This window comes from Esox lucius, chromosome 13 (genome assembly GCF_011004845.1).
Source record: "Esox lucius isolate fEsoLuc1 chromosome 13, fEsoLuc1.pri, whole genome shotgun sequence".
Taxonomy (NCBI): Eukaryota; Metazoa; Chordata; class Actinopteri; order Esociformes; family Esocidae; genus Esox; species Esox lucius.
This window is the reverse complement of record NC_047581.1, coordinates 27,036,016-27,062,725: the sequence shown is the minus strand read 5'-3', so window position 1 is coordinate 27,062,725 and position 26,710 is coordinate 27,036,016. Positions and strand designations below refer to the sequence as shown.

Sequence of the window (26,710 nt, the reverse complement as noted above, 5' to 3'; positions counted from 1 at the left end):
AAAAATAATTACGTTGAAAAAAAATAAAAATAAATCTAGTTTTGCTGAAATTACAAAAAGTTTTATTAATCAGTTTTATATAAATGTACAAAACAATTTGATTCCTTTATTACTGATGATTTACCAACATACTTTGATTTAATTGATTTAATAATTCTCTGTGTGTTTGTAGCTAGAATTTATTGCTTAATTATCTAGTGCTGACAGACATGTAATATATTATTGTTAATGCTTTACATACTGTAAATCATTAAGGCAGATCATAATTAAACCACTGTGGAAAAGAATAGGACTGCAAATGTGCATTGAGAATGTGCAAATAGGAGAGCCCAGGCTCAGTCCAAACTGGTTCAATTTTTCCATCTGTCAGAAACAGGATTCACCATCACAGAATATAACCGGTGAGATCTGTAGGTTTCTATGGTGACCACACGTGTCACTTTGTCAGCTCAGCAGAGTCCCCACCAGTAGTCCCCAGGAGGGAGAGAGATCGAGTTTGTCAACAAGAACATTCATCAATGACTAAAACACAGATGACTGGTGTCACACATGACCATTTGTATTCCCTTCAACAGTATAGGAAACAGTGGGATGGATACAAAGCAGTGTTTAAATCAGCACACTGTCGAATCCTGCCCTATGACGTTTACTAGACTGAATTTAAACAAAAGCATGACTTGTCTCCTCCTCGTTTTCCCATACCAAATGTGACCGGAATAGTATTAGCTAGGGTGTTTTAGGTTGGGGGGGATAATACTGCGAGTATGAGTCAATGCAATTACAAGTCAATGCAAACTGATACCATATCAGCAAGTTTAAACGGGTAATATTTCAGCTACTCTAAACAATTTTGTAGAAAAACACCATTTGAAACATTAACTTAAATTTAACTGAAGATATCTACCAGTCATGGATTTATGCTAGTAGTCCAGCTAAAATCTTACACATGGCCCCCTTAACATGTATAATTCCATAAATATGTATACAGTAGTGCCCTTAAAGGGGTGTATATCATTGCACTTACCCAATAAAATAAAAACAATTATATATATATATATATAAATATACTTTAAAGAAGATATACAGGTGCTGGTCATAAAATTAGAATATCATCAAAAAGTTGATTTATTTCAGTAATTCCATTCAAAAAGTGAAACTTGTATAATGTATGCATTCATTCCACACAGTCTGATATATTTCAAGTGTTTTTCTCTTAAATGTTATGATTATAACTGACAACTAATGACAACTAACTTATAACTGACAACCAAATTCAATCTCAGAAAATTAGAATATTGTGAATAGGTTCAATATTAAAGACACCTGGTGCCACACTCTAATCAGCTAATTAACACAAAACACCTGCAAAGGCCTTTCAATGTTCTCTCAGGCTAGTTCTCTACACAATCATGGGGAAGACTGCTGACTTGACAGCTGTCCAAAAGACGACCATTGACACCTTGCACAAGGAGGGCAAGACACAAAAGGTCATAGCTAAAGAGGCTGGCTGTTCAAAGAGCTCTGTGTCCAAGCACATTAATAGAGGCGAAGGGAAGGAAAAGATGTGGTAGAGAAAAGTGTACAAGCAATAGGGATAACCGCACCCTGGAGAGGATTGTGAAACAAAACCCATTCCAAAATGTGGGGGAGATCAGCTGGAGTCAGTGCTTCAAGAACCACTACGCACAGACGTATGCAAGACATGGGTTTCAGCTGTCGCATTCCTTGTGTCAAGCCACTCTTGAACAAGACACAGCATCAGAAGCATCTCGCCTGGGCTAAAGACAAAAAGGACTGGACTGCTGCTGAGTTATGTTCTCTGATGAAAGTAAATTTTGCATTTCCTTTGGAAATCAAGGTCCCAGAGTCTGGAGGAAGAGAGGAGAGGCACAGAATCCACGTTGCTTGAAGTCCAGTGTAAGGTTTCCACAGTCAGTTATGGTTTGGGGTGCCATGTCATCTGCTGGTGTTGGTCCACTGTGCTTTATGAGGTCCAAGGTCAACGCAGCCGTTTACCAGGAAGTAGGAAGCACCTGCACACAGTGCCAAAGCTACCAGTACCTGGTTTAAGGACCAAGGTATCCCTGTTCTTAATTGGCCAGCAAACTTGCCTGACCTTAACCCTATAGAAAATCTATGGGGTATTGTGAAGAGGAAGATGCGATACATCAGACCCAACAATGCAGAAGAGCTGAAGGCCACTATCAGAGCAACTTGGCCTCTCATAACACCTGAGCAGTGCCACAGACTGATCGACTCCATGCCACACCGCATTGCTGCAGTAATTCAGGCAAATGGAGCCCAAACTAAGTATTGAGTGCTGTACATGCTCATACTTTTCATGTTCATACTTTTCAGTTGGCCAACATTTCTAAAAATATTTTTTTGTATTGGTCTTAAGTAATATTCTAATTTTCTGAGATACTGAATTTGGGGTCTTCATTAGTTGTCAGTTATAATCAAAATTGAAAGAAGAAACCACTTGAAATACATCAGTCTGTGTGGAATGAATGTATACATTATACAGGTTTCACTGTTTGAATGGAATTACTGAAATAAATAAACTTTTTGATGATATTCTAATTTTATGACCAGCACCTGTACTGTATGTGATGCCCCTTATGAGCTGTAATAATGTTGACAGCCAACCGCTGCCTTGCTTATGCCCAAAGGTCAAGATCACTTCAAGGCTGAAACAATGTGAACATTAAGTGTCACTTTCTATAAGGAATACCTTACATTTTCTTTAAAATATCCCTCAACATCTACATGGTCACTGCGGTGATATACGAGATTCACACAGTTTTGAAACAAAGTCCTGCTATACAAACACAATCAGAACAGAGGGAAGACGGGCCAAAGCCCATACACCATTCCCCATACCCATGGGCTATTATGGTGAAAAACAAGTGGCACAGCTATAAAAGCCTTGCCAAGCATATATTTACATCTGCAGCCGCTCACATTCAGAGTGACTTATTAATCACTTGGGCTTATAAATACATTCTAAAAATGATTTCTCAAACGAGGCTGTCAAAGTGAATGCATAAATAATGCAAAACATTTCTTAATGCCACAGGCCTATGTGTTGCATTTCCATTTCTTCAGTTCTTAGAATCTGTTGCATTTATGCAAACCTTCTGCAGACTTCTTGGGGTGCAACATGCTGCACACAACACTACAGTAACTGGAAGTTTTCATTGCCTATTAATTCATCTTTCAAATCGTTTTGTTTACTTGTGTAAATAACGCTAAGAACAAACAGGATACCCTACCTGCAATAAAGGGAGTTGTAAATGTTGTAGTAGTTTAAAAAAAAGGGGGGGGGCATGTAAAACAAAAAAAAACAAGCAATTGACCGCAATTGTCAGTCCTATTCTCAAACAAAAATGTGTTTACATGTGGCTAAATTCATCGGTTGACAATTTCTGTTTAAACGGTCCCTGTTTATTAAATAGAAAAAAAATTATAGAACTGTGGAAATGTTTAAGGGGGGTTTGAAAAAAATTCTGTGAAGTAAGAATGTTTACAAAAATAGACATGTTAATAGATTACATTCATCAATTTATCAACAAATGCAAAAATTTGTGAACAGAAGAAAAATCTAAATCAAATCAATATTTGGTGTGACCAACCTTAAGTTATTTTAGGTACACTTGCACAAAGTCAGGGATTTTGTAGCATTATAGTTTTGTGTATGATTAAACAATTATACCAAACAGGTGCTAATGATCATCAATTCAACATGTAGGTTGAATCCCAGTCATTAACTGAAACAGAAACACCTTATTAGGATAAATAAACCTGGGTGAGGATCAGCCAAACTCAGCTAACAAGGTGAGGTTGCTGAAGACAGTTTACTGTCCAGTCATACACCATGGCAAGACAGAGCACAGCAACAAGACACAAGGTAGGTACATTGTACTAGCAAGGTCACTCCCAGGCAGAAATGTCAAGGCAGACAGGGGTTTCCAGATGGGCTGTCCAAGCCCTTCTGAAAAAGCACAAAAAAACTGACAACATTGAGGACCGTGGACACAGTGGTCAGCCAAGGACACTTACTGCAGCAGATGACAGACACATCAGGCTTAGTTCCCTTCACAAGTGGAAGATCTCCAGCAGGGCTATCAGCTCAGAATTGGGACCCTGGTCCATTGATCTACTGTCCGGAGAAGTCTGGTCAGAAGTGGCCCTCATGGAAGACTTGTGGCCAAAAAGCCATACCTCCTACAAGGAAACAAGGCCAAGCGACTAAACTTTCCATGAAAACGCAGGAACTGGGGTGCAGGAAAATGACAGCAGGTGCTCTGGACTGATGAGTCAAAAATTGAAATATTTTGCTGTTGCAGAAGGCAGTTTGTTCGCCGAAGGGCTAGAGAGCAGTACAGAAATGAGTGTCTGCAGGAACCAGTGAAGCATGGTGGTGGTTCCTGGCAAGTTTGGGGCTGCATTTCAGCAAATGTAGTTGAGGATTTGGTCAGAATTAATGGTCAATGCTGAGACGTACAGGCAGATATTAATCCATCATGAAATACCATCAGGGGAGGTATCAGACTGGCCCCAAATGTATTCTGTAGCATGACAAAAACGACTTTGTTTTTTTATCCTCTTCTTCTAATATGGGACTAGTTTAGATGTGAGACCACGGTGATGGCAATTTTACCACATTTTGAGGGGAAGGAATTATGATAAAGCATTGATAAGAAAGACAACATATTGCAATGGCAATGCCAGTTGCTGTACCTGAATCTTACTGAAATCCCATGGTTTGAATTGAAGAGGGCAGTCCATAAGCACATACCAAACTAACTCAAAGACAAGGAAAGATTCTTAATGGAGGAATGGTCTAAGATCCCCTCCAATGTGTTCTACTATCTCTATTTTATAGGACAAAGCTCCATGGCATTTACTTTGCAATTACTGAAAACAAGAGTGCTAATCAACTTGACAATTATTTTTGGGATAAATAAATTAGATGTACGTATGTTTTGATAGATTCCCTTGAATCAAAAATGTAATACAAAATGTTCCCCTTTGGAAAAAAAACAGCTTATTACCTGGGTAAAATTATTTTCATCTTTTCATTATGCCAACAATAGAGGTGACTGGATTTCATTCATTCTTCAGTTTGGTAGAATTTACTTTTATAATTTCCTGGAACTGTTCTGCGTATTATTTGTTCTGAGGCCATATTCATTTTACAGCAGGCGTCCCCCTATTATGAAATACAAAATGTTACTTGCTACCAAGCAGCCTGCAAGCTCCTGTAATTCACATTAACACCTTAATAGTCTTGTCTTCTGTTCATGTTTGATTTAAAACCAGGGAGAAATGTCAGTGTGCCTGAAGACAGCCAGAGGTTCCCAGAGGTTTCCCAGAGACAGTGCTTGGTTGTTCATGTAATGGTGGTGCACTGGTTGAAACCTTATCCTAAGTAAGCAGCCAGGCTCGAAAAAGGTGACCGACAGAGAAAAGCAAATGAAAGGTGAGCTCTTGCTCTCTGTGCCACAGCACTTCATGAGCCTGTTTCTCTCTCCTTATGTAAACACAGGTGTGTATGTGTGTGTATGTATGACGTCTGTATGCATGTAGGAAAGAGAGGAGGAGGGGGAGAGAGGAGGAGGAGGAGGAGGAGGAGAGGGGAAGAGAATACCAGAAGCCTAGACCCAGAGATTGTACAAAGTGGCACCTAGCCAGTTAGAGGAGAGCTTTAGAGATCTAACTGCCAAGCAGTCAGACAAACAGTACCCAAGCAAACCCATGACAAAAATAATAAATAGAATCAAAATGCAAACAGAATGAGTACATGTACAATCAGAATCACTATCATTACCAGCCTGAACATTCCCTCTTGCATGCAGATGTGTTCTACGTGTCACAAATAGATCAGATTTAGGAGTGCCACCCTTGGTATCTGTACTTTTGAAAGCAGCCTTATGGTTAGAAGGGTGAGCGGGAAGTTATCTGGCAATCGGAGGGTTGCTTGTATCAAACCCTAGATTCCACTGCCCGCTGTCGTGCCACTTCCCCCCCCCCCCCCCCCCACACACACACACACACACAACGACAGCACCCAGTGCCCCACCAGTGTGGCAGCCACACACACAACCAACGTCCTAAACGTGTTGGTTTGTCTTCCAGAGGGGTTCCAACATTTGGTTGGAATTCAACTGACCATTATTCCAACGCATGTAGCCTAGCAGCAAAATGCTCACTATGGATAAAAGCTAAAAAGGCAAAGAAAACAGATGTTTAATAACTCACTTTTAGAGATTAAGATTAAGAGATTAAGAGATTAAGTTAAACAATTTCCTTCCAGCAAACATATGCAGTGTATTCCCTGTTACAAAGGCTCTCCTCAAGAGAATACCACTGTGGCTTAGTAAATACTTTGTAGGGGCATTCATGCTTTTTCCACCAACTAGATCAGTTATATGCTCACTCTATTTGTTGCTTCTCTGCAGTCATGTCACTGTTCTTTGTGCCACCAAAGGTGCGCTGGAGAGTGTAGCAATTATACTGTCTCACTGGAAAGACAGAATGCTCTAGTCGTGTGTACAACTCCGCTGCACTGCAGTTTACTGTAGGTACAATCAGAGACATTGTAAGCATTGAGAACTGGAGAGCTGAACCTGGGTTGTATCCTGAGGGAAGTGAATCTCATCAGGGCCTCTCAACACAGGCAGGCTTAATCACATCGGGTGGGTCTGGGCTCTGCTGATAAGGCTGGTGACAGACCTTTATGAAGATCAGGAATAAACGGTGAGATCTTTCATTTAGACAGACACAGACTTGGATGATTTGATGTCCTCGTGTGGAAAAAGGTCCAGGGCTTTTATGAGGCCAATAAAGAGAATATTTAGAGTCTTCAGACAGCAAACAAAACTGACTTATCAAATAACCTCTGAAGACAAGAGAGTAAAATAACTCTGATTCGCTCACAGTGTAACAGGGTTTACAACAGAAATGCTGGGGAAACCTCAGCATTTCTTTCAGAGTTGAAAGCATGTTCTTCACAAGACTGGACAACTGTGTCCATAAATCACTTTTGAAATCCAAATAAATAGACAACTCTGTATTTAAAGCTGAATTGTAAAGCAGCAGCACGTAAGACCTTTGATTTACATTATCTTCCTCAGAACCATCTTTATATTTCTCAGCTGGTTATTCAGTCAGTTGGTTAAATTCAAAATTTCTCAGACTTTTTTGGAGAATGTAGCAACACAGACAGATTGCATCAATTACTGCATTTAAAATCACAGAAACCTTGCTGTTTCAAATAGGAAGACAGTCAACCCAACAGAATAACACGGAAGGCATTGAATTTTAAAAACACATCCTGACGGCTCAAGGTAATTGGTTCATAGAGGCCGACCAGAGTTCCATGACAGGACCCCATAAATAAATTTTTATTATTTATACGGCTTTTCATATATCTTAACCCCTAATTAAATGTTACTTTATTATTTGTAATAATACAGTGCACTCAAAATAGATACTACAATGTCCAAATCATGTTATTTGCAATTATATACAGCAAATGCACATGTGGCTATTGTTTACTGTGATTTTAGCCAGTGTATTATCTGTGCCCACATAAAGAACACGTGAATAGCTGTTGTTTCTACTCAGGGAGGAAAGAGTGAAATTTATGCCATACGCATAACCGGTGTGTGTGTTTTTCAGATCAGATAATTATTGTTGCAGGCTGGCAGAAAACACCCACCTCCTTCTTGACGGTGCGCAGCAGCCTCTGACGCGTCTCTGCTTCTAAAACATACCAGATAGGTTGTCATGTAATTTCTTTTACATTTACATTTGTAGCACATTATGAATGTTTTATTTGGTTAAGATGTATACGGTACCGTTTTCTCTCACCTGCCATTACTGCTGTTGTTATGAAATCGCCTCCCCTTTGCGTAGCTTCTTCACACTGCTTCCATCAACTATGTAGCTTTGCGAAGCGAGAGAGCTCAGCGCTCTAGCCTTTACTCACACCTCTTAAAGCTACAGCAATCTGTTATATTCGATTCTTGCTAGGATAATTTCCAGAAACGCAAACTCAAAACCATACACAACACTAAAACGTGGCAATTTTGCACAGATAATAAAAAAAAACATTATGTAGCTATTGTATGTGACGGTAGGATACAATATCTCAAAGAGACAGTGCACACATTTGGGATGCCATATTGATTGATTATTCAATAGCCAGAATTTTTTCTCCACACAATTTACATATTATTGACGTGTCCTTCTATAAAGTTGGGAGCTTATAATTAAACAATCCTTTTTATAATAATGTCCATCCATGGTAATTTACTAATCCTATGACTTTTTATGGTGACGTGCCTCATCACATACTTTTTAACTTTCAGTCCATTATTACAGTTGTTCTTTTTTATTGTATTTTTACAGAAGATGCATTATCATCCATAACACAACATTGACAGAGAAAATAGTTAATCTTCCATGGGCCTAATAATGTAGTGGAGATGTTTGTGTATTTCACATCTCTATGTCTTGTTTAGACACCGAATTCTAGGCATAACATTCCACATGCCTCATTCATCCATCCCACTATATCCTGCGAAGGAGACATCCTGAGCCCTGGCCTGAAGCAATTTTGGTTACAAAATACACAAAAGCTTTCCTTCGCCAATAAGATGTGTTGCTAAGCAACCCCCTGAAACATATTAGCAAAGCTTATTGAGCAGATCCAGTGGTGTCCTGGTTTTATGGCCTTCATATCAAGAAGCAAATTACATAATATACTGTTGGGGTGAATTATTTATTTAACAGTGTATTTAAAACCTGTTGTGACTGTACGTGATTAACTGTATGTGATTAACACGTGAAAGAACGCCTCTGTTTTTAAGACGAGATCCTAATGAACACATGTGGCACCATCTGCTGGCCGATCGTTCCAATTACAATTGAGTTAATGGTTGCTCAGAAGGGCAGACGTTCGCGGGTTATACTGCTCCTGAAATCTGCGTCTGCAATCATCAGTCATCAGCAACACCTTATTCTGATATCATTGTGTGCTCAATTACTATGATAACAATATGGTAACTATTAAACATACCATTTACAATATGTTTTTTAACCAGGCAAGTGGATTAAGAACCAATTTCTATTTACAGCAATGACCTGGAGGGAATGTTATTGGGAGGAGGAACAATTAGGGTTAACTGTCATGCTTAAGGATGGAACGACTTTTCGGACAGATACCTTAACCACTAGGCCACCTTGCCGCCCCTAAATGTATGACATTATTTAGTGTGTGAAATGAGTCAGATTAAAACAAAAATAGTTTGGTCCTTTTAGGACTGGAGCTAAGTTGCACTGTGTATATGTCACAGCAAATCTACATTTATGTGCCCTGATAACATTATTACAGGTTATGACAGCTTTTATTACTTCAGGTATCATAACACATTTATACACTTTACTTCAACTAAAGCCATGTTTGCCAATCCTGTTCCTGATGACCCCAAGGTTTGCCCGTTCTTGTTTTTGCACACACACCTTAGTCAAATGTTGCCCTACTATTTGCATACTTGATTGACCTAATCAACCTATCATCAAGTTTTTTATTTTAATCAGGTGCGTGAGTGCTTGGGCAAAAAGAAAAACGTGCACCCCTTTGGGTCACCAGGACCAGGATTGGGAAACACTGGTACCATCTCTTACCGGGTAATGTAACTGCCTTGATCAAGTGTTATTTAATAACACCACATGACATTTCTGAGGCACTAGCAATTGTGTAGTTGCTACATATAGCTTGTAACCAATTTAGGCAATTTGCTTTTTTGGAAGGAAGCTAAAAAGAACCTTATTTTTACTAGACCAACATAATGGTTTATTCTTAAGAGTAAATTGAACAAATCTTAAACTTTGATTGATGAAATCATGAAACAATATGTGGATATTTACTCGCTGGCTTAACATTGTCCAGTAGATGGCGACAGTGTCATTGGAAATAATTTCTTCAGGCGTGAAAGTATTCTTCCCTGACCAAAATACAATGTGAAAATCATGAATACAATGTAGAATGCATATTGCATATTATAAAGTCGTAAACATTACAAATACCTAATGTATACATTTAGATCACGCCACCCTTTTTACGGAAGTTTCTTCTGTTCATAATGCCCGTTATTATTTAATGTACTGAGCATGGGACATTCAACTTGTCTAGTAGTAAGACTACAGCCAGTACAGTAGATGTGCTGGGTGTGGAATTGGTGGTGCAGCCCGTTGGAGTGTGATAAAGGTGGATTCCATCTGGCCCATGGTTGCAGATGGGGGACCCTGGGGGACCAACCTGTCAGGTGGATCAGGTGGTGAGAGAGGAGACAGGTAATGCAGGATGACAGAGGAAGAAGTGGGCATTGCTTAGCAGGCCCAGACACAGGCTTCCTATTCCCACTCTGATACCCAGATCATCATTCACTCTGATCGCCCTTTCTGTCCTCCGAGGATGTTTAATCACCCCCACTTCACGCTCTGATGCCAGTCAAACTACCAAAGAGCAGACACGTACTACACATCATGACATGTAGACATGATCACATAATCATAAAGAGAGCCAGAAGAATGGTCAGTTGAGTTCGTAAGTAACTTGGAGCTGAAAGAAACTCAGTGGAAGGCGATGCTGTCTGAGATTCTGCAACCCTCCTCTGCGAAGAGCCAGACGCTATCTCTCATTGATGGCTTTATTAGATAATTTGGAAACAAAGAGTGTGAAATACAGACGCTCCTTTATACTCTCATTTTACAAATCCAATAGTCACTGAAGGGCTCCTGTATGCGGGTGATGTCATTGATTTAATACCTCTTCTTAGACTGGTAACGTAATTATAACACCTCTTTGCAGCCCTTTCCCAGTTTGAAGCTCAAAATGATTTGGACAGCTCACTTCTTCCTCTGAAATATGAATGTGATAATAGTGAAAGTTATTATAATGTTGTTTTTGTGATTGCTCTTGGTCCACCTATAGCATGTAATATGCACTGTGTCCATAACACTGGGATTTCCTGCCTGGGAGGAAGACTTGTGTGTGTAGTTTTGTATCAAGTAGTCACCATGAATTAATGCCAGGACTTCAGCCTGACTACACATTACCTGAGTACACTGACTACACATTGCCTGAGTACACTGACTACACATTGCCTGACTACACTGATACACTGATACCCTGACTACACTGACTACACTGATACCCTGACTACACTGATACACTGACTACACTGATACACTGACTACACTGTTACACTGACTACACTGATACCCTGACTACACTGATACACTGATACCATGACTACACTGATACACTGACTACACTGATACACTGACTACACTGTTACACTGACTACACTGACTACACTGATACACTGACTACACTGATACACTGACTACACTGTTACACTGACTACACTGACTACACTGATACCCTGACTACACTGATACACTGACTACACTGATACCCTGACTACACTGATACACTGATACCATGACTACACTGATACACTGACTACACTGATACACTGACTACACTGTTACACTGACTACACTGACTACACTGATACACTGACTACACTGATACACTGACTACACTGTTACACTGACTACACTGACTACACTGATACCCTGACTACACTGATACACTGATACCCTGACTACACTGATACACTGATACCCTGACTACACTGATACACTGATACCCTGACTACACTGATACACTGATACCCTGACTACACTGATACACTGACTATACTGATACACTGATACCCTGACTACACTAACTACACTGATACACTGACTACGCTGTTACACTGACTACGCTGTTACACTGACTACACTGATACACTGATACACTGTTACACTGATTACACTGATACACTGACTACACAAGTCCCCATCCACCATGAATGGGAGGCCTATATGTTATCACGCCAGCACAGTACACACAGCACTGACTGAAAATAACATGTTTTAAATGAGGATACTGGCTAAAAAGAAGTCTAAATAAATGAGAAGAAACCCAGCAACAACTAATTAAAAAATAAAAGTGAAGGAGAAACAACCATAGTTTATTTTATTGGACTGCTGGCGTTGAGATGACAGTGACAGCTCCTATAAGACAGTGGTTCCCAACCAGGGGTACTAGGACCCCTGGGGGTACTTGGCCTTTCCACAGGGGGTACTTGAAAACACTCATGACACCATAGACTTACTAGTGAAATGAACATGAGGGGGTACTTCAGGGGTACTCCAAGCAGTGCAAATTCTTTTTGGGGGTACAGTAACTGAAAAGGGTTGGGAGCCACTGCTCTAAGAGATGAGGGCAAGCGCCACTACCACGCACACGTCTATGTGTGATCAGAACCGACAGCCTGTAATGGGCACCAGGGCAAATACAGGGATGCACTGTCAGTTCAATGTTCTTGCCAATGCAGATTGACAGGCCAGTAGGTGGAAGAGGGCCGAGGCCAAACAGGAAGGTATCTGTGGCTGTGGTGGTTTGAACCCTCAGGGCCTCCCCAGTCTTTGCCTGGGAAGCCCTAGTGTTTCCCCCCTGACTGGCAATTTAGCTTCAGTCTGCTGTCATGGTGTTGGGACCGGGAGGACGTGTTCAATAGTATACGGTTTTGGCTGCCAGAGTCCTTACAATGAGATATTAATCATTATTAAAAAAACAAACAACAACAACAAAGAAGACAGCCTTTGACGTTTACAGCTGGCGTGCTGTTAGCACGGTATTGCTTTGAAGGGATTGTAGCGTTTGACCGTCTACAAAGGATTTACAAAATAGTTTTTGTAATATATTTGCTCCTCTGAGGTATAAACAACAGTAGCGCGCCAGTAGTCTGCATGAAGACGTTCCAGTAAGCAACAACTGCCATTTAGCTCTAAGTGACAAGTTCATGATTTGGATCATGTTGGATGCTGCTCATCTCACTGTCATATCCATTTTCCAGACTAACCTAATTTGGTGCACTATCCACTCATTGACCTACAAGATTTCGAAACTCTGTATATTTGGTTAGGACTCTTGAGGAGTTTTTAAATCAGTCAGTGCTGAAAGCGGTGGATTCAATTACAAAGTCATTTAATTAGGTTTCCCTAACAAGTCCGGTTAAGCCACAGAGATCCTATTGTGTGCAGTTGTCTCCTGACCAAAAGCATTACCACAGACTCACGGAGCAAAATGCCTTAAAACATTACTTAAGAGGTTAAAGGTTCACATTTATTTTACTTAAGAAAGTCCATAAAATTGCTTCATTGGTATATACTCAAAAAAAAATCCAAAAGATTTATTTGGCTATCCCTGTTTTCTTTTGGTTCCAGGGAGAACCTTTTGGTTTCCATAAAGTGCACATGATCTACCTGGAGACCACATTTGTTCTAACTGGAACAAAAGGTTTCTCCCTAAAACAAAATAATCTGCAACAGGGGCAACCTATTGGGTTACATTTCTTCTGAGAGAAGACGTCCCACTGGATAAACCCTTTTGGGATTCCAGGTAGAACCACTTTGGTTTTAGGTGCACCTAGTAAAACCAGTTACATGGAACCCAAAATGGATCTATGTGGGACCAAAAAGGGATTCTACTTGAAAACTAAAATGTTTGGGGACAGCCAAATAATATATTGAGTGTGGGCTGTTATCTGGTCTAATTAAGGCTACATTACTGTTGAACTATTCTTGTGTTTTTGAGAATAAAAATTCTCAGCAACATAGCTGATAAAATGACTATCCAATACCTTTGTATGCCTGCTCTTAAATGCCCTTTACTTTAAAGCCTTATGTAACAATATAGAGACAAGGGTTTCTAAAATGTTCTTCCACCTGTTTTAAATTTTGGGAACATAAATCTCATCAGTTTTGGAGTGGAGCTCATTTTGTTGGAAATAGTGTTCGCAGACGGAGTTCTACCAGATAGTGATTGACAACTCTTATCAAGCAGCTACATGCAGTCTCTCCTACTCCTCCCACTCTGACCTGTCATCGGCCACAATACCAGAATCTTTAGTGCCTCTGAAGCTTGACAGTTTTTCAAACTTATCTGGTCAAACGGCGGACTAAGTTTTGATAGTCCGCTAACCATGACCCGCCAAGAATCGGTTACCCCAACCGGAAGCCTAAGCGCCCAGGCCCCCTCAAACCCCGCTTACAACGCCAACCCTGTGCCGGTGCCTGTGATCACACAGACGGACTCAAGAGACAAATGGAGCAAAAAGATGGATTTTCTTTTATCAGTCATTGGCTTCGCGGTAGACTTGGGAAATGTGTGGCGATTTCCATACATTTGTTACCAAAACGGAGGCGGTAAGTTTTTCTCACTGTGAAATTATTTGATTTATTTCTTAATGTAATAATCTATGCCAATAGTTACATTTATGTAGTCTTGATTGTATATATGATACCAGGCTGTTTTTCGCATTCACAAATATTATTCTTTAGATGACCAATTTGGAATGACGGATTTGAGAATTTGTTGCGGTTAGTAGATTAAAAACGTGTGCTGTCCATGGTTCTGGAATGAGCTACACCCCACTTCAGTAAACTCAGGCACATTTAAATAAGACATTTTATTTCAGCTTAAAAGTTACGTATAACGCAGGTTTTCATGTTTATAGTGATTAAAATATAGGGCTGACGTTTAAAAGAGTTCATCTGTCAAGTTGAGTTCAAAAATAGATTCGTTTCGATAAAATGAATGTGCTGTACTGAGGGGCTACAAAAATAGGCCTAGCCTACATTTAATCTTATCTCTGTTATTGAGAACGTAAAGTGGTTAATGTCTAGCCTACCGAGATTAATTCTATAGGCACTAATTCATCTCTTTCATCTGACTGTTATCTTTTCAACATTGTAAATTGCTAGAATTTGCATTTGGCTCGAGGAAATAATTATTGTTGAACTGATTTTATCCGTTGGTTACACAACTGCTTGTCTAAAAGTTACCCATGTTGTCATTGTTTATAACCTCTGCTATATACGTATTTGTTAAATAAAAAATGATGTTTCGGTATATATAGCTGTTAGCTGTGTAATAAAAGTCTTCCAATCATTTGACGGATTTCGATTGTCGGAAGGTAATTACTTCAATTAAAAATATATATTTGAATTGTGTGATTTTCCTTTGAATACAATACCAAAAAGTAAATTTAAGTGAATTTAAAGATAAACCCTTAACTTAAAGCATATAGGTCATATAATACTCCATAGAATGAAGAATAGCCTATGAGGCCTATTTCATGTCTTACAAAAAGCTTATATTAATAATATATATCCCTGTACATAATACAGCTGTCTCAAACTCTCAGTCAGATCAGATCATTAAGAAATATAAAACATTAAAAAGATGTGATAAGCATCTTAAAGGGGGTGGCAGGTAGTGCCTAGTAACTGAAAGGTTGCTCTAATTATAAATCTGTTAGTTAGTCCTTAAGCAAGGCAGTTAACCCAAATTGCTCCCAAGTTGTTGTTATAAAGGAGAATTGTTCTCACTCAACTTACAAAAAAGTCTTACAATATTCTACAACTGCATGCTTTCCTGGATTGCATATTTACGTAAAGTGCTACCAGGTTGTAGAAATTACTTATGGTGAAGCTCCATGGCTTTCCTAAAATCTCTCACATCTTAGCGGTGCACCAGGCACTTCATGCACTGTGGCAAAACCCTGGAGAGGAATTAAGTCCACATCTTAATCAACATAATGTTAAAGTGATCAGTAAGACCTGGGATTTGGCCTCTCCACATCTCTTCACAGGGGCTTTCCTCATCCCATACATTGTCATGGCCATCTTCGGGGGGGTGCCACTCTTTTACATGGAACTGGCCCTGGGTCAGTTCCACAGAACTGGTGCCATATCCATATGGAAACACATATGTCCCATCTTCAAAGGTAAGGTTGGCATCGTCTGCCTTCACTGGTCACATTCCAAAGTATTCTGTAATTGATTATTTCAAAATGGCCATAATATATTTCCATTAAGCAGATGTCACGTATCTTTCTGTTCACGGTTTCAGGCATTGGGTATGCAATCTGTATAATCGCTCTCTACGTCTCCTTCTACTACAACACCATTATTGCCTGGGCCCTATTCTACTTCTACTCGTCCTTCACCACTGTCCTGCCCTGGACCAACTGTGATAATGCATGGAACACTGACAACTGCACCAACTACTTCCTTTTAGACAATGTGACCTGGACCAACTTCTCCAGGTCACCAGCTGAGGAATTTTACACGTAAGTGCATGTAAGTGGCAGACAGCGTGGGGGAATACGTCACTGTGACTTTGGAAAGCCACGTCAATAGGTTGATGTCACTGTTCCCTTTTCCCTACGTTAAAATGTTTCAAGGTGAAACACGTGTGGGTTTGCACTCATTTGACACTTTCACTGAACAATTTCATAAAATCATGCACGGAAATTTTAAATAGCTTTTTCTCCTTTTGGTATGTTTTTCATGGTTTTTGAACTGATTTAAATCATTTGAGAGTTTGGACACATATTGTTTGGAAGGTGTTTCAGAGACCTGAACCTGAAATCAATAATATACTTTATACAGTCAAACGTAAAACCAGTAATTTTATCAAGTTGAAATGTCTTCATGGTATTGCTGTGCAGCAAGGAGAGCATTTCCAGAAGCAGCATTGGAAATTTGCATTTGCTCATTTAAAATGAAGAAGATATTTGGACAAAAAAGATTAACAGGAATTACCCCTCCCCTTGTCCCTGCCAGAACCAATCCAACAGTACCATTGAGAAAAGTAAAAGACTGGAAGCCTACAGAAAAAAGGGGTGCTAAATGTTTTTTTAAAATACCAACATAAAAATGAAACAAGAAACAAATATACACCACCAAGGCAGGGCTTCATGTAATTCTGAAGCTGTTTGTTGTCTATTCAAGGCATGATTGTATAAATTGGTCCATTGATGCACTAGATGAGCACAAGCGTTCTAAATGTGTGGACAAGTAAAGGAATCACATTTCAAAAGAGCACTAATGTATTTTTCTCCACAGGAGAAATGTTCTGGAGATCCACAGGTCCGATGGACTGCGTAACGTGGGGGGGATTCGCTGGCAGCTGATGCTCTGCCTCTTCCTCATCTTTACTATTGTTTACTTCAGTCTCTGGAAGGGAGTGAAGACATCTGGGAAGGTAGGAAGTCCAAAGTCCTCTTCCAGGAAAGATGTATCAGTGGTTGGGACAATATATTGTAGCAAAACATTGAAGTTTCGTTCGCGGTCGTCCGACCATAAAGCAAAGACTCTTGACAGTTTGGTTCACATTTTAATAATCTACATTTTCCTTCTCTCCCCCTCTCATCTCTCCCTCTTTTCTGTCTCTGGCTGTTTGGCACATCCCATGCCAGGTGGTGTGGGTGACGGCCACCTTGCCCTATGTGGTGCTCTTCATCCTGTTGATTCGGGGCGCCACCCTGCCAGGTGCATGGAAGGGTGTGGTCTTCTATCTCCAGCCCAAGTGGGAGAAACTCTTTGAGACCAGTGTGAGTTATTGACTCATTACATAATCTTCCCAGTGTTTCCAGATCTCTAATAAATATGGTTGATTGGCCATCAAATCCTTGTCTACTCGACGGATTTGTTATTTAAAATTTCTCCGGAAATCATCTCCTGAACATTTGTCATTGGTTTGTTTGAGATGGAAGTCTAAGTCGGGAATTTTGAATAGTTGCTTTCAAATCTGAACGTTGGCCACAAATGTGAGTATAGAACAGGTTGACAACCTTATTTGGGTATGAGTTAACAGTGTAAGAATGTTTGGCTTGTTTTGGAGGCAAGTCTGCCCCATGGTAGAAATGATGTGAATGGTTTTGTCAATATTGAGGGCATAGCATACATTTTATTTAACAAGTTGTATTCTGTATCTCATTTGACTTGAAGTAGTGTTTTTATACTAAAATCTGTTATAAATGTCAAATTAATCTTCAGGGCAGATCTTCATCCACAACATTCTTGACAAAAAAGGTCTGACCAGCATAGTTTGATGAACAGGATGTCTGTTATTCTGTTCATTTCAACGTAATACAATACTTTAAGGATGATTTTACCCCAAATGTATTTACCCCCAAGTCCAAACCTATTCTTAATCAGTATAGCAAGTAATTTCTGCAAACATTTTGTTTTTTTATTGCAACAATTATACTGGCATCAGTCTACCAGGTTTACCTTCCATGGTTGCTTTCTATTCTGTGTTGTGGGCTCAGTGTGAGTGAGTGCTTTGGTTCAAGGAAATATGGATGAGATGAATAAATAAGCAACAGCATGCTGTAATGAGATGAGTAATTAGTTTAGATATTTTTCCATTAACAAAGCCCCCCACACCGCCCATTTTCTCTCATACACCATCTCTTTTGGTCTTGGTCTTCCGTTCCAAATGCTTCTCTTCAGATCACTCTCACTACAGTTGAAAGATAGGATGTGTGTGAGGCAGTCATTCTGCAGGTCACAGTAATCCATGGTACAATACAGAACATTTTCAACTTAATCTGCACCATTGATGTTGCAGCTACAATGCATTATCACTCCATATAGTATGAGTGGATTACATGCAGTACATCATAAAACTGAACTGAATGTTGATCGGATTATATGAGACTCTACCCCAGAAGTATGACATCACATAACTTTTACTGTTCTAATAGCATTGGCATCTGGTATACAATGGCAATTACACATCTCTGTTTGTGGAATATAGTCAATTTACTGTGGCTAAGTGCTGTATCCAGGTAATCTGCAATACGTCATTCATAAGAACAACTCTTATGTGGAAATACCACACCTTTTGTCCCTGGTGGTGGAATAAGGGTTCTCGTACAACCGTAAACATTTGACCTAGAGGAAAGAGGAGAAGATCTAGGTATTCATTTAAACCATGTGGAAATGCCAAATTTAATTTGAATATCCATGTGGCTTCTATTGGAACATGAATGGAGGTTGAACTTTTTTTGATCCCAGACTGCCCTGTGTTCTCACTCCCATGCCCTTTAGATTTGGATCAATTTGTAGCTTGTGTACAGTTAAACAGAGCAGCCTCGTCCCTGATGGGAAGCGTCTGCCACTTCTATATCAAATGTTACAACCAAAATATAATGGATGTACCATTACGATGTGGATGATGGACATTCACAATTGAATACATACCACGTAAAAGAGGACATAATACTAAATAGTATTGTGGTGAAAGCGTACAGGTTGGGTGATTTCAGTGTACTTCATCTCCATATGTTTTGCAGGTCTGGGTCGATGCTGCAGCTCAAATCTTTTTTTCCCTGGGTCCCGGGTTTGGGGTGCTCCTTGCCCTCTCCAGCTATAACCCCTTCACAAACAACTGCTATCGGTGAGAGCTGATACTAAAAATCCCTTAAATAACGTGTAACCTCCTCAGTCTGCCTGTATTCACGTATGCCATTTTTAGTAGGCACTCGTATCCGAAGTGATTTTGTATGTGGATGGTCCCGGCATGAATCAAACCCACAAACCTGGCTTTGTGAGAACCTCACACCACAAACTGATTTACACACCAGTCAAATTATAAGAAACTCTAAACCACATCAATTCCTTCCCTACCAGGACAGAGTTCCACCTAGTTAGCCCTGTCCATGGTGAAATTGGATGAGATCCTCCTGAACATAAACTACGGAGGGAGTGTAATAATAGTGTTTCTGAACTCTTGCCCAAACGCCGTCATGCATTAACATCCAGTGAGAATAACACGCGTCTAGGTCACACTAAACCATATCAGTCATGTTTATACACCTCTGCCCGTGTCGCCGGGGAGGGAAAAAACACACCGGTCAATCAATGGGTTTAATGTTCTATGTGTTGATTACAGTAGATGAGCTCAAAACAGATGTCTCACAGAAACTCTTAAAAGATGATGTAATTATAATTAGGAGGAGGGAGTGGTGAGTCCAGCGTAGTGGGAGATGAATAGATGGCCGAGTTCTCCTGAAGGACAAATGTAATTGTAAACTGCCTGTATGACGGCTGGTGCGTACATAGTTAATGAGATTAGCGAAGTACGAGTGGCACGCGTCAGGAAACTGTGGCAATGAGACATTCGTGAATCAGATAGAATGTGAATGGACTCACCGCTACTGACTGGCTAATCACCTGTGGTCCCGTCACTGTACGTGCTTGCTTATATTCTGTAGCTGGCGAGTTCAGTCAAGAACATGATTTATGTGGTTTACCCATTTTAGGGACATTTGCCCCATTGTGAAAGTGCTTTGTTCATAACCAAACCAGAGAATGTTATATGCGTGACACTACCTGATGACGAGACAGGCATCCTTCTCGCCTCTGTGTTGTGACGCCATAGTGACGCCATAGTGACCAGCCTAGTGAACTGCCTGACCAGCTTCATGTCTGGGTTTGTGATTTTCACGGTGCTGGGCTACATGGCCGAGAAAAGAAACGTGAATGTGGAGGATGTAGCCCGGGACAAAGGTTAGTAGCCAAAACTCTCTACACAACCACCTGTTGTTTTTTTGCTTGGGGTATCTTTCCATATATTTGTGTGTTTGTATTAATTGATATGATGTTGTAATTGACTGTACGTGTTCAAAATGAAGGCATTCAAGAATGGGACACTGTAGTCTTTATATTGTTACTGACATGAAATGCACCCCCTGATGCCCCCCCCCCAGGTCCAAGCCTACTCTTCATCACCTATCCTGAGGCCATAGCCAACATGACAGGTTCAACGTTCTTTGCCATCATCTTCTTTGTGATGATGATCACTCTTGGGCTTGACAGCACGGTATGAGAGGAATTGTAGAGAGAATTTGCCTAACTTGCTGTATCAGATTATCTATAATCAATTTCAGTTGGCTGTGTGTGTAATCACACTCTTGTGGCTTGATGTGGCTCTAATCTCTCTGTCAGTTTGGAGGACTGGAAGCCATCATTACAGCTGTGATGGATGAATACCCTGGCTACCTGGCGCACAGACGGGAGCTATTTGTACTGGGCCTGGTAGTTGTGTGTTTTCTGGGCTCTCTCAGCACCCTAACCAATGTAAGTAGCCAAATGTGAACACCTCCACAATTATTGGCAGCCTTCATGAAGATGAGCCTTGATAAAGACTTAAAAATTATATTCAAGCTATACTGAATGCAAAACCAATTGGTAAATATGTTCCTATATACTGAAACAATTGCTTCAAAAGATAGGGGTCAAATGGTTTGCACCCCTCTTTATAGAAGAAGGCATATGTTTTACAAGTTTAGACACCACATTAATACAGTTTGTGGTGACTTTGACAAGTAAAAGGCAAGGTAACCCCACAGCATAAATGACCAAATTCCACATCATCACTACATACTTTGTACATAGGCATTCCTGGTTGGATAACAATTGGTGATATTATCAGAAGATTATCAGAAGCTCTGGAGGCGATAAACAGTCATGGGTGATTTGGCTTCAATAGAACCTTCAGGTGTATCTTGCAACAACACACATTAAATAGCGCAGCTCCAACACTTCTAAAACAGTTGGGACGCTGCGTAAAATTCAAATAAAAACAGAATGCAATGATTTGCTAATCATCCCTATATATCCCTATATTGAATTGAAAAAAGTACAAAGACAACATATCAAATGTTGAAATATGTTATTATTTTGGAAAAATACATGCCAGCAACACATTTCAAAATGTTGGGATAGAGGCATGTTTACTATAGTGTTGTATTACCTGTTCTTTTAACTATACTTTGTAAGTGTATAGTTAAAGAGACCAATTGCTATAGTTTAAAATGTTTTCAGTGCGTCACAGGTCTGGGCAGCAGACAGGCCAGTTTAGCATCCTGACTCTCACTGCAGAGCCATGCTGTTGTAATACATGCAGGATGTGGTTTGGGATTGTCCTGCTGAAATGAGCAAGGCCTTCCCTGAAAAAGACGTAAACTGGATGGCAGCACACAGCTCCGGAAAAAATTAAATCACCTTTTTCTTTCCTTTCCAAAAAAGTCTAAAAGAAAGGTTTTGAGTGAGGAACAGAATGGTTAAAATTAAGAGACCGCTGCAAATTGAACACTTCTGTTCTTCACTCAAAACTTTCCTTTTCAAATTTTTTGGAAAGGAAAGAAAAAGGTGCAGTGGTCTCATAATTCTTTCCAGAGCTGTATGTTGCTCCAAAACCTGTATTTATTGTTCAGCATTAATGGTGCCTTCACAAATGTGCAAGTCACCCATGCCATGTGCATTAATGGACCCCATATCATCATGGATGCTGGCTTTTGAACTGGGCGCTGATAACAAGCCGGATGGTCCCTCTCCTCTTTAGTCTGGAGGATGCAGCGTCCATGATTCCAAAAAATAATTTCACATTTTTATTCATCAGACAACAGGACAGTTTTCCTAGTCCATCTTAAATGAGCTTGGGCCCAGAGAGGCCAGTGACGTTTCTGTATCTTGTTTATATATGATTTCTTCTTTGCATAGTAGAGTTTTAACTTGCATTTGTGGATGCAGCACCATACTGTGTTCAAAGACCATGGTTTTCAAATGTGTTCCTGAGTCCATGCAGTAATTTCCCCTGCAGAAACGTTATTCTTAAATTGTTGCACTATTTGCCCGTGCAGTCTTTCACAGAGTGATGACATCCTCACTTCTGACAGACCCATCCTCTCTGGAATGATCTTTAAATACCCAATCATGTTACTGACCTGTCGCCAATTGACCTAATTGATTGTGCGATAATAGTATTTTAGCATTACACAACTTTTCATTGCCTCTGTCCCAACTTTTTTGAAACATGTTGCTGGCATCAAATTCAAGAAATAATAAAATTTGATATGTTGTCTTTGAACTATTTTCTATTGAATATAGGTTTTAAATGATTTGCACATAATTGTATTCTCTTTTTACAGTGTCCCAACTTTTTTGGAAATGTGGTTGTAAAAAGAATAGTTTGATTGCCCACAAAATCTACATTTTTTAATGGCCATTGAAGTCTCAGGACTTGAACCCTGTTGAAACCTTGGAGACGAAATGATTTCAAGGCTCTGTAAACATTACAAAAGTTGAATACAGTACTAGGATACGAAAATTAATGGTAAATGAACAGTCCATAATAATTTAATGTTATTAGTGATACATTGGCCACACCAGTGACATGCATGTGCTCCTGTCAGGGTGGTGCCTATGTGGTGAAATTACTGGAGGAATTTGGAGTGGGGTCCTCCATCATTGCAGTTGGGTTTCTTGAGGCAATCGCTGTTTCCTGGTTTTACGGTATGAGTGTTGTTCTCATGGTTACTTTACAGTTTGCACTTTCTTGACACATTTTCATTCAGTGAAGTAGTTGTGAAAGTTAAAGTAATGTATTATGTATGCATCCTGTGGACTCATCAGTGTTATTAAGACGGTACATGATAAAAAGTTACTGTGAGAGTCAATTTTTCAAGTTCATATCAGTGTTGTTTAACGCTATCGATTCAATTTCTATTCCCTTTCAGGTATCACAAGATTCAGCAATGACATTAAATCCATGTTGGGCTATGCTCCAGGGTTATTCTGGAAGGTTTGCTGGGTGGCCATTAGTCCTGCATTTCTAGCGGTAAGCACAACCATAGGGCAACTAACCAACATGATTTGAAATGATGGAATAACATAAATATTGGATTAAGGTTAAAGCAAGGTCTGTGTCGACCATCAAAACTGAGTTAGCTGTGTTAGCCCGATCCTTTCATAAATCAGAACCACATCAGGTGATGCATTCTGATTGACCTACAGCTCCTTGTCAGAATGTTTTGTTAAACCTTAAAAAGTTCTGAAACATCAAATCGTCCATGTGGCACTTTCTGGTAACTTGCTCTGTCCAGATCAATGAACAGAGCACTTCCATTGGCAAAGATCACAGTAGGATCAACTGTGCTAACATTTGTAATAAGCCTTTATAGTGACTGACAATACAGCTGTCAAAATATTATGTTTCGAAGAATTTACTGTACATTAAAATGTTATAAAGATTTTCATCATTTTTATCATCACAGCTGATATTCTTATTCACAGTGACTTAAATATACTATTGTTGACATATATAATAACCATTGCACTTTAGAATCATTATTCAAGTCCATTTAATCAGGCTCATTATAACTTCTTGTGAAAGAGAAGATATGGAAAATCAATATCAATAACAATGCAAGTGTGTGGACCTCAAGTCCACAGCTTTGGGATGTCATCGGATGACATCCAATAAAGTGCAAGCCATTGTCACATATATTCTAATCACATTTTGTCTTTGCTGTCGCAGTATATAATAGTGAGCTCCCTTCTCAAGCCTCCTCCTCTTCAACTCTTTGACTACAAGTACCCAGACTGGAGCATCACGGTTGGGTATGTCATCGGCGCCTCCTCCTTCATGTGGATCCCCATCTACATGGTCTACAAGCTGGTGTGGACCCCCGGATCACTGAAACAGGTCAGGCCCTCTTGTGATGTCTACAAGATTAGAGACAGCCTGGCATTGTACAGTAATATACGGTCTACTGACCGTGAATTGATGTGTAGAGTGTGGTCAGTAGACGCTATGATCCTCAAATAAATAGCATTCTGTGGCCTGCAGAATTATTTGCAACCTTGGGAGAGAAAAGGCAGAAAAGGCTATGACAAAATACCCTTGTTCAAAATGTCTCTAACGTTCAAAATGTTAGAGGAATTATGTTTTTAACTGAGGTAAAAAGGGAAAACTAATTCTTAAAATATTTTTCTCAAAATCATGTGTCACAATTACTGGCAAGTTAATCTGAGTCATTAGGAGTTCTGAGTCATCTATTACATAATGTTGAATTTATGTACGAGGTAACACCTAACAGAACTTAATAATCTAAAAACATAGGTCAAAGAAGCCGCAAATGAAATGAGACAAAAGGCTTTTGAACTTCATGAATCAGCTAATGGCTGTAAAGAAAATGCTGGTATGAGGATAATAATTAAGAGATGAAATCAACAGAAGCTTTGCTAAACCTGCCCGGAAGAGGACCCACATGCATTATGTAATGGTCTAAGGTCACAACTTCCCCTTGTCTGACGCCTTCCTCCCTGTCTTTCTTTACATTCCTGTCTCCCTACCCTCTTCTTCCCACTGCCTTGTAAATGAAAACAAAATGTAATATATATTTCTAAAAAGCTTTCGCAAACTCCAGGCTGTCACATTTATTTCTCAATAAGACTAGAGATTTGGCATTTGAATCGGGCCAAAATAATGCCTCTTTTTGCTCATCCTTACCAAGGGGGCTAAGAATTCGGAGGATAATGTATATCTCATACATAACAACATGTGATGACTGGACGACAAAATGTTTCATTAACTGGAAACATGTATTTTATCTCTTGTCTCCTGATCTCTGGTGTTTGCCTTTTGTGGTCCCCAGCGCCTAGCTGTGTGTCTAAGACCTGAGAGGACCATTTTGCCAGAGATCCACACAGACTCCCTCAACATGACTCCTGTTCCATAGGAGCACTTGCATTGCCAAGAATCAACAGGCTCCTGACAGAGAGAACCTACCAAGCTGACACAGTTCAATCTCATGGAGCATTCAAAACAGGTCCTTTTTTTTAAAAGCTCAATCTGAAAAAACACACATTGTCTGTTAAAGGGGAGTTTAATATAAAGATAAAAGGTATTCATATTCTGTCTGAAGACATAGCCAAAACCTTAATAAGATAAGGCTTCAAGACTGACGGAAAATGCAGTCACTCCTTATCAACAACGTACTTCTGGTAGATTTTAAGCATATACAGTGAGAAACAGCTTTGGAATTATTTTTCAATAAACTCTTTGAAACATAACATTCTGGATTTTTCATTAAGATAATTATTTTGTGTGTGAAAGAATTACTTCTACAAAATGAAAATTTTTATGATAATGTTTATAACTGGTTTTCATACAAAGTAAAGCAGAAAATGTCATTTGGAATGTGTGACAAGAAAAACCATTATATTTTGTGGCTGGCAGATAGTTGATGTTGTTTATAAAACTAACAGTTTCTCACTAACATGCAAGTTAAAAGGAATACCTCAAAGAATGCAGTTAGCAGATGAAACCAAATATGCTGCTCAGTATTTCCTTTTTGGTTATGCTTTATTCCATAGTCTGCGATTTACCTGGAATTTACTTGGAAAGTAAGGCTAAATAGTAATTACATAATTACAGTTATGTAATTGGTGTTTAGGCATTTCCCAAATGTTTTAGTATGTATTGTTTTTTTACCAGTTTATTAATAAATACCAGTTCTAATGAAACTACAAAATAATATCTAAAGTTATTAGTCCCTAAGTGTTTGTTGTTGGGATAAAAAAAAAACTTCCAGTGTTTCCAGCCTTAAAGCTGCTTAAATATTGTAAATACTTCAAAATATGATATAATCTGTATTGATTTTGTGCCTCTCCAGACAAACAAAAAACATTTTCTCTCTATGTAATAAGACTGTTTGAACTGTCAATGAAACCTAAAACAATGCCTATCAGAGATTGTAATGTGTCAATTTATTCTCAACTTTGGTTTAATTTATCTCCAGAGAATAATGAGATGAGCTGTTTTACATATGCTTTATAATATTTGGAATGTTTTGTGATTTAAGTCCACCTAAATAGAAAAGGAAGCAGATCCCAGTATTTGTAGAATGTGAATGCAACTATCTGGTGTACATGTAAT

General features: G+C 39.4%; 2 protein-coding genes across 3 annotated transcripts in view; one reads left to right on the top strand and one right to left on the bottom strand.

Moving 5' to 3' along the window:
• Window positions 1-7,949, bottom strand: part of sgsm1a (small G protein signaling modulator 1a) — a 47,376-nt gene extending 39,427 nt beyond the window's left edge. For both annotated transcript variants that reach the window (XM_010876777.5, XM_020052783.3), the window contains exons 1-2: window positions 7,879-7,949; window positions 7,727-7,770 (exon numbers count right to left, since the gene is read on the bottom strand). In XM_010876777.5, the coding sequence (XP_010875079.3) occupies window positions 7,727-7,770; window positions 7,879-7,885 (51 nt within the window). In that variant the 5' untranslated portion in view covers window positions 7,886-7,949. The remainder of the gene's footprint in view (window positions 1-7,726; window positions 7,771-7,878) is intronic.
• Window positions 7,950-13,964: 6,015 nt separating this feature from the next.
• Window positions 13,965-26,710, top strand: slc6a4b (solute carrier family 6 member 4b). Its single transcript, XM_010876774.3, has 13 exons — window positions 13,965-14,337; window positions 15,786-15,920; window positions 16,046-16,265; window positions 17,044-17,182; window positions 17,397-17,531; window positions 19,281-19,384; window positions 20,369-20,496; window positions 20,697-20,809; window positions 20,935-21,066; window positions 23,184-23,283; window positions 23,508-23,608; window positions 24,308-24,475; window positions 25,428-26,710. Exons 1-13 carry the CDS (start codon window positions 14,115-14,117, stop codon window positions 25,509-25,511), a joined length of 1,782 nt encoding a protein of 593 aa, XP_010875076.1. The 5' UTR covers window positions 13,965-14,114; the 3' UTR covers window positions 25,512-26,710.

Excerpts from the sequence above, each read along its gene's own strand:
- slc6a4b (XM_010876774.3), top strand. The coding sequence starts at position 14,115 with ATGACCCGCCAAGAATCGGTTACCCCAACCGGAAGCCTAAGCGCCCAG. Across the intron at positions 17,183-17,396 it reads GAGTGAAGACATCTGGGAAG|GTGGTGTGGGTGACGGCCAC; the intron begins GTAGGAAGTCCA and ends ATCCCATGCCAG. Across the intron at positions 20,810-20,934 it reads CTCTTGGGCTTGACAGCACG|TTTGGAGGACTGGAAGCCAT; the intron begins GTATGAGAGGAA and ends TCTCTCTGTCAG.